At 48.7% G+C, this 12,934-nt stretch overlaps 2 protein-coding genes across 3 annotated transcripts in view; both read left to right on the forward strand.

The window, feature by feature from the left end:
- The window catches only part of CSF3R (colony stimulating factor 3 receptor), a 10,034-nt gene extending 3,820 nt beyond the window's left edge, over positions 1–6,214 (forward strand). The window contains exons 7-14 of one of the 2 annotated variants that reach the window (XM_025041469.1): positions 193–406; positions 1,307–1,495; positions 1,886–1,987; positions 2,571–2,717; positions 2,832–2,972; positions 3,138–3,231; positions 3,475–3,592; positions 3,916–6,214. In XM_025041469.1, the coding sequence (XP_024897237.1) occupies positions 193–406; positions 1,307–1,495; positions 1,886–1,987; positions 2,571–2,717; positions 2,832–2,972; positions 3,138–3,231; positions 3,475–3,592; positions 3,916–4,440 (1,530 nt within the window). In that variant the 3' untranslated portion in view covers positions 4,441–6,214. The remainder of the gene's footprint in view (positions 1–192; positions 407–1,306; positions 1,496–1,885; positions 1,988–2,570; positions 2,718–2,831; positions 2,973–3,137; positions 3,232–3,474; positions 3,593–3,915) is intronic. The other variant, XM_025041471.1, reaches the window with a different exon arrangement.
- Positions 6,215–6,315: 101 nt separating this feature from the next.
- MRPS15 (mitochondrial ribosomal protein S15) lies at positions 6,316–12,279 on the forward strand. Its single transcript, XM_006924234.3, has 8 exons — positions 6,316–6,561; positions 6,849–6,893; positions 7,974–8,049; positions 8,897–8,945; positions 9,327–9,411; positions 10,363–10,421; positions 11,690–11,881; positions 12,130–12,279. The coding sequence occupies exons 1-8, from the start codon at positions 6,426–6,428 to the stop codon at positions 12,262–12,264; spliced, it is 777 nt and encodes a 258-aa protein (XP_006924296.1). The 5' UTR covers positions 6,316–6,425; the 3' UTR covers positions 12,265–12,279.
- The last annotated feature ends 655 nt before the right edge of the window (positions 12,280–12,934 follow it).

Consider the following 12,934-nt stretch of genomic DNA (forward strand, 5'->3'; position numbering starts at 1 on the left):
CCAATTTGCTTCTTCCTTCCCTTCCTCCTAGGTCCAGGCACATGGGAACAGAGGGAAGAAGGGAGGGAGGAAGGCTGTTTCCCAGCCTGGGGGGCTCAGTTCCTGTGATCCATCCACCCCATCTAGAAGCTTTCCCCGACTCAAGATGAGCTATGTATTCCGTTTATCTTCTTTCTCCGATGCCTACCACAGCCAATGCCCCTGGAGGAAGACAGGGGGCAGATCCAAGGATACCTGGTCTCCTGGAGACCCTCAGGCCAGCTGGAGACAGTCTCACCTCTCTGCAACACCACGGAGCTAAACTGCACCTTCCACTTGCCTTCAGAAGCCCGGGAGGTGATCCTTGTGGCCTATAACACAGGCGGGACCTCTCGTCCCACCCCAGTGGTCTTCTTGAAGAGCGGAGGTAAAGGGGCCTGGCAATTAGTAGAGCCTGGTAGTCAAGCATGTACATTCAAAGGTTAAACAGCCTAGATTCAAATCAAGTCCTGTCACTTGCTAACAGTATGACCTGGGCAAGTTACTTAACCTCCCTGGTCTCTGTTTACTCATCTAGCAAATGGGGATGATACAGTGCCTACCTCAAAGGATTGTTGTGAAGATTACATGAGTTAAGGCATGTGCCTGGCATAAAGTAAGTGCTCAATATGTGTTAGCTGTTATCCTTATCATGAGCCAAAACCAGGTTCACACACACACACACACACACACGGTCCATTCTGCCAAGGAAGACAGGAGAGAAAGCCCTACGGTTTTCTAGCTGGAACGCAGTGCCTGAGTTAGTTGCTCATTCTCAGGGAATCAGCCACTTCTAACTCCCGGGTTCCTCTGAACATGGGTCCTCACAGGGTGAGGCTAACAATAACAGGAGTTAATACTCCCGCCAACTAGCTGCGTACCTGAAACAAGTTACTTAACCTCTCTGTGTCTATTTCCTAACTGATGAAATGGGGACAATAGTAGTGCCCCTCCACCCCATGGCACTGTTTGTGGCCTCGGTGCATTAACATACACCAAAGGCTGTACCTGGCACAAACCAAGAACTACGTAGTGTTTGACAGCTTTTCTCGTTATCAAGCACTATTCTTGCTAGGCACTACGCTAGGCTCATTCCAGTCATTATCTCATTTAATCTGCACCCAAGCCCTTTATCATCACTTCCACTTCACAGATGAGGAAACTGAGGCTCAGATGTTGATTTGCCCAAGGTCACCCAACTTGTAAGTAGCAAAGCCAGGATTCTGGTTCCAGGTTCTAGCTCCAAGACCCACATTCTTTTCACCTTCATCTCCTACTCTGTCTCCAGGCCCACCCCTGGGCAGACTCTATACAGTGGCCCAAGACCCTCACAGCCTCTGGGTGGGCTGGGAGCCCTCCAAACCTCAGCCTCGGGGCTATGTGATTGAGTGGGGCCTGCATACCCCCAGCCCCAGCGGCAGCCATAAGACCTGGAAGATGGAGCATAATGGAAGCATTGCAGGGACCCTACTACAAGGTAAGGCAGTGAGGGAGGGGGATGTAGGCAGGCAGGGCCAAAAGAGGGGGAGGCAGTGATTGTCTGACAGTGGGGCAGGGGCAACCTGAACCACCCTAGACAAGTAGATTCCCAAGTCTTTCTTGATCCTTCACTGTTCCCACCTCAGACCTTCAGGAAGTTCTTCCTACAGTCTAACTGGACCTACTGCTAAGGCCTTGACCTGCCACTTTTCTAGCTCTCTTCCACTTTTGCCCCTTACCCCCATCAAATGATCTGAAGAAGAGATCGCAGAGGCTTGTCCTGCAGTGTGAGGCCCTGGTTATCCGTGGCTAGAGGTCTGAGGTTAGCTCCTGATCACAGCAGAAGTTAGCCCCTAACCAGAGTGCCTACTCCATTTTCTCTCTGCAGAGAACATCTGGCCCTTTCAGCTCTACGAGATCACTGTGACTCCCCTGTACCAGGACACCATTGGACCCTCCCAGCATATCTATGCCTACTCCCAAGAGACGGGTTCGTCAGCCACCAGGCCCCTTCTCAGAATCTTCTCCTCTATCTCAATGCCCGCCTAGGCCCAACAATCAGGACTATGAGGGGACGTTTCCTTCTTCCCCTACCTCTGGCCCAAAGAGGGTCCCTCCCAAGCCTAAGAATGCCCCTGGCTTACACTGGACCCCTGCAGCTGGAAAGAAGTCAAGTGTTGGGGTGAGAGAAATTAGGCAGCGAATCTGGCAGAATTCAGGGAGCAAGTCTGATAAAAATCAATAGTTCTGATAGAAATCAGGTGTCATGTGTGATAGATATTAGACAGAAGGCCTGGCATAAATTCAGAGAGTGAGCAGCAGAAATTGAACAGTGAGTTGGACAAAGGCCTGGTAGAAATCAGATATCAAGGCTTTCGAGTCAAAGAGAACCAGTTTCAAATCCTGGCTCTGCCACTTATTAAAAGTAAATGAGGCTTGGACACGAGCCCCTTAGACTCTCTTAGATCACCCACCATGCAGTATGTCCCAGTTCTTAGGTCTGGAGAGCCACAAGAAGTCTGAATGGGCTCTCCACCCTGCCTCTTATCAGCCCTGCACCTTTCTTCCTACAGCCCCGTCCCACGCCCCAGAGCTGCATCTAAAGCACATTGGCAAGACCTGGGCCCAGCTGGAGTGGGTGCCCCAGGCCCCTGAGCTGGGGAAGAGCCCCCTTACCCACTACACCATCTTCTGGACCAATGCGCAGGGCCAGTCCTTCTGTGAGTCTATCCTCAGCACCCCACAGACCCAGAAAGCCTGGGAGAGGGTGCTCGGCAGCCTTGGTTGGAGCCTCAGCCTCTGGGCCCAAGCTGATCACTCTCCTCTTCTCCCAGCCACCATCCTGAATGCTTCCTCCCATGGCTTTGTCCTCCACGGCCTAGAGCCTGCCAGCTTGTACCACGTCCACCTCATGGTTACCAGCCAGGGAGGGGCCACCAACAGTACAAGCCTCATCCTGGTGACCTTGGGCCTAGGTAAGGGGAGAAGGGGGCTGGCCAGACAAGGCTATTGGGAGGGTGCCTCACCCAAAAGATCTCCATTTGTAGAGTAGACAGGCCTTGCCTGAATCCCCTGGTCTGAGGGAGGAGGCCCAGCCTTATTCACGTGCACTTTAACCTCTCGACTTCCCCTCACCTCAGAGGAGTCTGAACTGTACATCATCCTGGGCCTGTTCGGCCTCCTGCTCTTGCTCACCTGCCTCTGTGGGGCTGCCTGGCTCTGCTGCAGACCCAGGTGAGTCCTCTTGAGAGACCTGACACTCAGCTACCCCTGCCCACAGGGAACTGTAGGCCCAAGTGGGACAGTCTAAGTTCTTCCCAGTCTTCCCAGGCCTCAGGGCACATGTCTGGGAGTCAGGCCCTCCACCTCTCCTCTCTGCACTAAGGGGCCATCCCTTCAGCTATTGAAATGGGTGGGAGAAAGGATGGAAAGATGGGAGGGCATGCCTGACTCGCCTTCTTCTGCTCCCTTCTCCAGCAGAAAGAATCCCCTCTGGCCAAGTGTCCCAGACCCAGCCCACAGCAGCCTGGGCTCCTGGGTGCCTACCATCACGGCAGAGGTGAGAATACGGAGGGAAAGGGAAATGGAGCTGGGGGTGTCAGCCCAGGCTTGAAATGAAGGGGTGCCCCTCTGAGGTTCAGTACTCAGGACTTCTCATCACTTTCTAGCAAGATCCCCTCCCTTTGGAGTACAGCAGGACTGAATTTGAATCCCAGCTCTACCCATTTCAAAGCCTCAGTCATCCCACTGTGAAATGGGACTAATTCCACATAGAATAATTGGGGAGATTCACCGAGCTAAGTCTGAACAGCACATAGCATGTATCATGGACATATGAGATGCTTTACAGGTGTATCCCTTTGAGTTCCAGCAGAGAGCAACGGGAATGTCCCTACACTGTCCCAACAGTGGCTGTAGATATCTGAAATAAGTAATGCCCTCACCCTATGTCCTTGTGTCCAGGAGATCTTCCAGCTGCCCAGCCTTTGGGACCCCAGCGTGCTACCCATCACCAAGATTACAGTTCTGGAGGAAGAAGAGAAGAAGCCAGGGCCCTGGGAGTCTAATGACAGCTCAGGAACCTGTGGCCTTCCCACCTTGGTCCAGGCCTATGTGCTCCAGGGGGACCCAAGAGCACCTTCTATCCAGCCCCAGTCCCAGTCTGGCACCAATGACCAGGTCCTTTATGGGCAGTTGCTGGGCAGCCCCGCCAGCCCAGTGCCAGGGCACTACATCCGCTGTGACTCCACTCAGCCCCTCTTGGGGGGCCTTACCCCCAGCCCCAAGTCTTATGAGAACCTCTGGTTCCAGACCAGCCCCCAGAGGACCCCGGAGCCTCTAGTCCCAAACCAGGAGGATGACTGTGTCTTTGGGCCACTGCTTGACTTTCCTCTCCTGCAGGGTCTCCAGGTCCATGGGGTGGAAGGGCTGGGGGTCTTCTAGGGCTTCCTGGGACACCCCACCTGCTCCTTCAAAGGCCTTGGCCATCCAGAGAAGAGGAGAGGATCAGTAAGCCTGTCACGAAAAAAAACACCCTGCCCCAGGAAAGGCAAAAAGGCTCCCAGTCTCCCCCTATCCCTCAGTCTTAGTATCCCTCCACCACTTTCCCAATTCCCATGGGCTGGGCCTCCCACTTTGAAGATCACAGAATGCTTCCTCCCACCTCTCCCACTAGCCCTTTGTGCTTATTTCCTGTAATTTCAGTCACTTAAGGTGGTTTATGGTTTGGTATGTTTTTATTTTGAAAAAGCCTTGAGTATGTCTGAGTCTCTGTTCTTTTTATTTTCAGGACCCTAGCAGTTGGGGGGTGGAGGAGATTCTCAGTACCTCTCAGACTTGTTCATTTGTTTATTTTTCCTTAATTCATTCATTCAACCAGCCCTCACCTAGCATCTAGGCCCTATGCTGGCAGCAGGGACGCAAAAATTACTTGGCTCAGTCCATCCTCAAAGAGCTCACATTCTAGTGGTAGAGACTAGAAAACTGACCACTAGGACACAGTGACCAGGGTTACCTGGAGGGAGTCACCCAGTACTGTGGGACACAGGGAATAGATCTCAGAAAAAAGTAACCTCTGTTGGGGAAAAATAATTAAAAACAATCTCCTGCCAACCTAGAAAACCTCTCTATGAGGACAGAAGAAAAAAAGTTCTATTATTGAATGAGCGTAAACCAGAATGTGATGCACATCGCAGGGAATCAAATAAAGAGCTCGCAAAGGCAGAAAGAAATATTACCCTTTTATATAGCCAAGTGGATACAACTTATTGCATACATTTTGTCAGGATAAACAATAACTAGTTCCTAAGCAAGAGGACTTGACAGCGTCATTTGTCATACAGGGTCATCCTAAATTCACCTGATAAATGGAGTAGTCACCTGTGTTTGCTAACTGCATTTATCCAAAGGAAAAATAAATTTCCAGATCTTTATAAGAGGAGGTAAGTTTGCAACTTGGAGCTAGGCACCAGCTGAAGTTAAGCTCCTACCTTCCCACAGAAACTGGGAGGTAGGGACCCTATCTTCCTTAATGATTGCATTCAAAGAGAGGGCTCCCAGGTCCATAAGAAAGATTTTCCTGGGTTATAAAACTGGCAAGAGGCTTAGCTTTTAAAAATATTTACATTCATTTCAAAAGGGCAAAAATAATTCACAATAACAACTATTCTTTTCCCTATTTTGCACCAGGGAGAATTAAAATTTACTTCTTCTACTTTTAATTTGTATTTGTCCTTATACCCCTCATTTCAAATATGATCAAAGCTAATATTCGTTGAATGCTCACTATATACTGGGTGCTTCGGCACACAACTGCCTCAGTTAATCCGCTTATAACCTAAAAAGTAGATAGTGTTATCGCCATCCTCATTTGATGGATGAGTACACTGTGGTCCAGAAAGGCTGAATGACTTGCCCACAGAATCACAGAATTCCATCCCAGAGCTGTCCGATTCCAAAATCAACGACCCTAACCACCACGCTACAATGCTGTCAAAGAGGAGGCTGAAACCCAGTAGCTCTTAAGATGTAGAAATACTAGGTTCGGGGGAGAAGGCTACAAAAGACCTCACGGAAGCCCGCGAAATAACCGGGGCCCGGCGTCAGGACCATAGAGTGGGATTAAGGGCGGGATGCATGCCCGAGAAAAAGTGGCATCTTAGAAAACATACAGCACCGTGTACCAGTAACGCGGTCAGGCAACCACCAGTCCCCAATCTCGCCCAGCTGCTAACCTGACCTCTCCGCTGGACCCAGTTCCGCGTCATCACCGAGTCCTACCTTTCCAATCCACCCTCTCAGGCCTCCACTGCTCCGGTCTCGCAGCTGCACTCGATTGGTCGAGCCTGAGCCAGCATGGCGGCGCCCGTGTAAACAAGTCCGTACCGCGAAGGCGACGGCGGCGCTGCTCGCGGGGATCAGAAGTCACCATGCTGAGAGTGGCGTGGAGAACGCTGAGTTCGATCCGGACCCAGGCAGTGACCTGGGCCCCAGTCCTTGGGCTGCCAGGTGGAGGGTGCTCCCGGCTTCCCTCCGACCACTGGGGCCTTCGTGCATCTCCTCGCGGTGAGCTTTGAAACTGGACGGCGGAAGTAGGCAAAGGGTTCGGGGGAGATGGAAGATACAAAAAGACGAGGATAGAGAACAAGTGCCGCGGCAGGATAAAAGAGAAAGAAAGCGGCAAGGGTAGGGAAGAAGTGAGACGATGTTGGGAGAGGTATGGGGCAGCGGGTGCGTTAGAAATGGGGCGGTGGTTAGACCCATGTGCGAAGATCCATGGAGGAAGATCCATGGAAAGGAATCGAGGCTGGACTATTTAAAGAGATGGCCTCAGCTCGCTCTCTTTTACGTAGGTCTCAGTCTCCCGGCCGCCCGCGGATATGCCATCCAGAAACCAGGTAAGATCTCTTAGGTGAGACTTCAGAAGGAAGAGACCGCTTGAAGGGCTTGGGCTGGCCAAGGGGACAGAGGCATTTAGTTAGAGCCACTAGATGGGTTGGGCCAAAGATCTTGAGCAGAAGACCCCCACGTCCACCTTATCACAAAGCTGTAGCCTGAAGCGGGGCGAGGAGAGGTGGAGCTCGGGAGAAGGAACCTTTGGACATTGTTTGAGTAAAGAAGAGCTGCCCAGATGGAGCCTTCCCAGGCCTACCGAATACATAGCACTTTATGTCTGCCCTGCTGAGGTGGAGGGTTTGATTTCCCCTTTCAAGGCATTCTGCGTAATGGTAAAGATCTCTCTTACTAGGTAAATGATGTTGGGCAAGTTACTTATTCTCCCCCAGTCTCATTCTAAAATGAGTTTAAGAGTGTCTATTTGGCAGGATTGTTGTTGAGTCGATGATAACACATGAAAAGCATCCTTAGCACTGTGTGCAATAAACTGTAGTACATATTAGTAGTTATTGCTATAAATGTCACTTGTATAATGGCAGAGTAAGTCTGACTAGAGAGGCAAGTTGATCTCCCCCAGACCTCTCCCTCACCTCCAAGGGAAGTCAGGAATGCACATACAAAGAATGAAGATGCCTTGTGGTTTGTAGCTGGAGCTTACATTTCAGGTGTCCTAAAGCTAAGGATTCCTCTTCATCCCCCTTATTTCATCCATGCAGTCAGCCCGCAAGTGTTCGTTGAATGCCTATTCTGTGCTGGGCTATGGGTCAGACTGGGGGATTCAAAGGGAGTCAAATTCAGTCCACCCAAAGGAGGAACCATCCTATTGGGGATGACAACTGTAGAGCCAAACAAGCGTGTGAGAAGTGAAGGCGCAGTACAGGGTCTTGGGAAATGCCATCTACTCCCATCGTGTAATTTCAAAGCAGGTGCCCAGGGAATTGCAGGAAGAAACTAAGCTCAGAGATAGTCCAGAGCCTTGCTTGAGACCCTGGATGTCTCTAACAGAGTTGGTAAGAAGAACCAAGTCAGAGAATGGGCAGTGAAAGTTGATGCTGGGTGTTTTCCATCCCTCCACTTGACAGTCCAGCCCAGCCAAGAAGATGACCCACCCCCTTCCACGCTGCTCAAAGATTACCAGAACATCCCTGGAATTGAGAAGTAAGTAGTAAGAAATCTCTTTGCTGAGCAGGGGACCATGGGAGGATTGGCAAGGAAAGGGGGAAAAACAGTGACTTTGAGGCCTGGCCTGCTGTTTCTGAAGCTTAAATATAGAGTGGGGCAGAGAACTATAGAAGCCCGGGAGTGGTGAAGGTGAGTGGGGTGGGACAGATGGAGTTTATGGGGATCAACTGCTTGCTTTTTTTGTGCTCTAGGTGAAAACCTTATACTTTTAGATGCCAAGGAGGCAACATGCCTCACGAGCCTTTGTAGAAATCTCTCATCTCTCTTGATTCTCACAAAAGCTCCTTGAGGGGAGAAAGTATCCCCATTTTATGGATAATCAAGCTGCCCAATGTCATCCTAAGGGGCAGAGCTGGGCTAAATGACATCCCAGGCTAAATGACACCAAAGCCAGGATGCTTCTGCTCAGATCCTGTCTTGCATGTCAGTAGCTAGGCAGTCCCTCTAGTCCCTCCCACTGTGCTATGTGACTTGAGAAAGAAACAATGATTATAGAATTGAAATGTCTCAGGAAAGATTGAACCATATTCCAACTAAAATGGAAATCCTCCCTTTGCCCGCCCTGTGACAAGCCTGGAACACTTAAGCTGACAGCTTCAGTTTTCCGTAGTTATCACATCATTCCATGTGCTCAGCCCAGCAAATTAGATCTGCTCTGACTGTTAATCCTTGAGAAATAGCTCCTAACTTCCAGAGAGACTCATTTGTTTTTAAAAAAGAAGTTTTCAGTCATCCTTGCTTTTCAAACTAAACTAAAAGAGCATTGTTTCCCTTTTCCCTTCTACCCCTACATCTGTCTCTCATTGCTGTGGTTTTTCCACAGGGTTGATGATGTTGTGAAAAGACTCTTATCTTTGGAAATGGCTAACCAGGTGAGTGGCCTATGCCAAATCTTGGCCTCAATACCCCCAGATTGAGCATCTCAAGGGCAGGGAGAGTCTTGTTTCCCCTTTGTACGACTAGCACCTGATGAACAGTAGGCACTCAATGAAGAGCTAATGCCTGAATGAATGAGCATGCTTTGGGGACATTCATCCAACAAGCCATTTCTCCCATCAGTAGTATTGGCCTGGGGCTCACTTAAATGTAAATAGCCATGTGGTTTGCCAGAGTCCATTCCCTAGTAGCAGCCTGAGGTCAAGCCCTGAGCCTTATGGCCTAGTTGCAATGACTGTAGCCATGGTCTTGGAGGTATAAAGGCTAATCCTTACGGAGGGCAGACTTCACAGATTCTCTCTCTCTATCTTTAACAGAAGGAGAAGCTAAAAGTCAAGCAAGAGCAGTTGATGAACAAGGTCATGGCAAACCCTGAGGACACCAGCGCTCTGGAGGCTCGAAGTTGGTTAGGGGGCCTTCGGGGAGTGGGGGTGCAAGGAAGTCTGCTAGCTAGTACTTGATCCAGAGCCCTTGTCTGCAGGTACACTAGGGATTACATGTGACTTGTTAAAGGGAGAGACAGGAAGGATCGAAAGAAATGAAAATCGGACTGTGTATCTTGAGCTATGTGATACTGGAGTCAGTGCCTAGGACCTGCCTCATACCTCTGTGAGCTCAGGCATAGTTCTTCTGGAACCAAAGCTCGTCTCTCTGTCTCTCTCCACTCTGCAGCTTTGGTGGTATAAAGGGACCATGTGGTCAGAGCCAGGGTTCCCACTGCACTGTCTTCAGTGCTCCCAAAACTCGATGTGTGTATAGGAAGGGCCTACTATAGTTACAGCCTCTCCTTGGGGCCACCTTTTGTTCTTTTCTCCATACTTGCAATATAGGCAGGAATCAAACAGTAGCATATATGAAGGAAGGATATTCTGGAGCATTGGACATGAGTGGGAGTTGATAATTCTGAAAACTCATTAGTGAAAACACAGATAAGAGTGGCAGCTGGAAGGGGAGAGGCAAGGAGCAGACCTTTGACAGTTTGGGAATCTCGTTACATTGGCTAGGACCCCCAGTGCAATGCAGAACCATTACCCATGATAGCATGCATCCTAAACTAATTCCTGAATTTAATAGAAATGCTCTAAAGTTTTACCGTTAAGAATGCTATTTGCTATGGTTTGGGGATGATACCTTTGTAAGATTAAGGAGCTTCCCTCCCTTAGGCTTTTCTTTCTGAAGGGAAGATAATCCAAAGTCTTTTGAAATCTTGAAATTCAGAGTGCTTCAGGAATTATAGAGAGCTGTACAAGAGCCTTGGCGATGGTTATTCTTTGAGGTCTTAAAACATAACCCAGGCCTGAGCCCTTCCTTCCTCTGTGCCTGACTCTCATCCTCTGTGGTTTGTGGTTTCAGTTGTTGCCCTGACTGTCAAGATCCGCAATTATGAAGAACACATGCAGAAACATCGAAAGGTAAACCTTGAGCATCGCTCACAGCTAAACACCAGCAGCTTGGGCAGAGGGGTCTGAGAATTGAAAGGCTCTGGGTCCAGAGAGGCAGCTTGAGAAACCAGGTGGCTACAACACCAGAGTGCCCACCCCTCAGCTAAAGTGAGAAAAACATTTCCCTCCTGCCTCCAATAAAGAAATGGAAGCCTTCCAGGGCCATATTGAATGTCACCAATGTCAAGAATACAAACTTTAGAGCATGGTCACAGTGTCTTGGCACATAGCGGATTCTCAGTAAATATCTATTGAATGCATGGATGAGGTCAGATTAAGCTTGGTTCAAACTTTCACTTAACTATCTGTGTGACTCCAGAGAAGTTACTTTATATGCCTCAGTTCTCTTCTCTGTAAAATAGGGATCATAATAGTACCTGCTGACAGGATTACAAGGACTATATGGAAATAATATCATATAATAATGTCAACCATAATTTAAAAAATAAAATAATAATTGTAGCAGCCAATATGATGCATACAAAGTATTTAGGCCTCTTACTAATATTTTACATGCATTAGCTCATTTAATCTTTATACCCATCTTTCTATCCCATTTTGCAGTGGAATAATCTAGGCATGGAGTAGTTAAGTTATTCCTCAAGACACAGCACTAGGAATCGATGCGCTAGGACTTCAAATAGGAGATCTCGTTCCAGGGCCCATATTCTTAACCATTATGTCATATCTCAGCACAGTGTTGGGCACAGAGCTGCTATAATTAGGCAATGGCTGGTATTTTTAATAAACACACAGTTGCGAATACAGAGTGGTCTAGCTCCAGCCTGTATTTCCTGGAGCTGGTTGAGCCTGTTCCTTGGAGATCAGAGTTTTGTTCATTTGAAGTGTGGAACACCAGCTGCATTGAAGAGGTCCCTTACAGAGCAGCACCTGGCTGCAGATAGGAATCTCTAGGAAGGGCAAAAGGCTTTCCCTCCTCTCCACCGCAGTTGACAGTTTGCTGAGCTGTGGAGAGGCTGAGTGGGTGGTGCAGGGGAAAGAGCATGAGATTTGGAGTGAAACCAGTAAACCTGTATTCAAGACCTGATAACATCATTGAGCCTTTATTTTCCCATCTGTAAAATGGGAATAACAATGACAATACCTACCCCAGTTGCACTAATATTTGCATAAGATTGTTGGGAGGTTTCAATGAAATGGTAAAATGACCATCCATTATTACTGTGAAGTGGCATGCCATTTTCTTATATTAAAAAGAATACCAACTCACTTTACAGGACAAAACCCACAAGCGCTATCTGCTGATGAGCATTGACCGGAGGAAAAAGATGCTCAAAAACCTCCGTAAGACCAACTATAATGTCTTTGAGAAGACATGCAAGGAGCTGGGGATTGAGTACACCTTTCCTCCTCTGTACCACCGAAAAGCCCACCGCCGCTGGGTGACCAAGAAGGCTCTGTGCATTCAGGTATGAGTCCAAATTGCTGCTTTGGTTGGCCCTGCTCTGGGACTGTGGTGGAGAGAGCAGAAGGGAGGGGTTGAATGTTTCTGAGGGAGGTGTGGAACTGGCCCCAAGGCCTTGCAGTGGCTCACAAACCACCAACCCATGGAGAAAAGCTGGGCTGACCAGCTGGGGAAGTCAGTTCCCACCCCATCTGCTCCCAGTCAGAGGTTTTGCATAGAATTACAAAGTCTTCCTGCTTCCTCCATCTCCAGGTTTTCCAGGAGGCTCAAAAGCTGAAGAAGCAAAAAAGGGCCTTAAAAGCTGCAGCAGCAGCCAAGAAACAAGGCCAGACGAACCCACAGAGCCCTTCCAAAGCCGGGCCAGAGGCAATCAAGAAAAACCAATAAATTTTGTTAAAGTTATGTGTTTCTGCCTTGAAGAATAATAGGGAAGGTGGGGCTCTTTATGGCCTGAGGAGGAGGAGGAATTCATTCTTTCATTCAGCTCTGGGATCTCAGGGTTGCCTGAGGCAGAGACCCTGCCCTCACACCCTGCCTGACCACAGACGCAGGTGCCCGAGACACTCTCATAACACACCTTACATACACTCACACAAACAACTCCCTGTCATCCAGGTGGCATTTCAGTGGAGGCAGACTGAACACTGCAGCACTGGTAGTAGTGTAGCTGGCTGGCTGCTAGGTAAGAATGCCAGGGGAGTATAGGAGATGGTGGAGATGTCTCTAAAAAGGTAGTTGGAGACAGAGTGGAGTGCCCTGAACACCATGCCAGGGTGATCTGTCAAAGAGATGTGTCATATTAAAAGTGCTATCTTCTGCAATTTAGCCTAGCAAAGGAAAGAGCTGTAATATGGAAGAACACAGTAGTACAGAGAAAGAAAGATAAATATAAGAAAGATTTTGGAGGAAAAACTAGAATTTGGTGACCGATAATAGGACTCAGGAAGATAGAGCTGAGACCAGGATCAGCTTTGAAGTCTGAGTGGTTAAAGGAAAAGATGATTAGTAGGTTTTAGAAATACTGAAATTTACAGAAATGGATGCTCATCAACATATA

The sequence above is a fragment of the Pteropus alecto genome, unplaced genomic scaffold, assembly GCF_000325575.1.
Source record: "Pteropus alecto unplaced genomic scaffold, ASM32557v1 scaffold39, whole genome shotgun sequence".
NCBI classification, from domain to species: domain Eukaryota; kingdom Metazoa; phylum Chordata; class Mammalia; order Chiroptera; family Pteropodidae; genus Pteropus; species Pteropus alecto.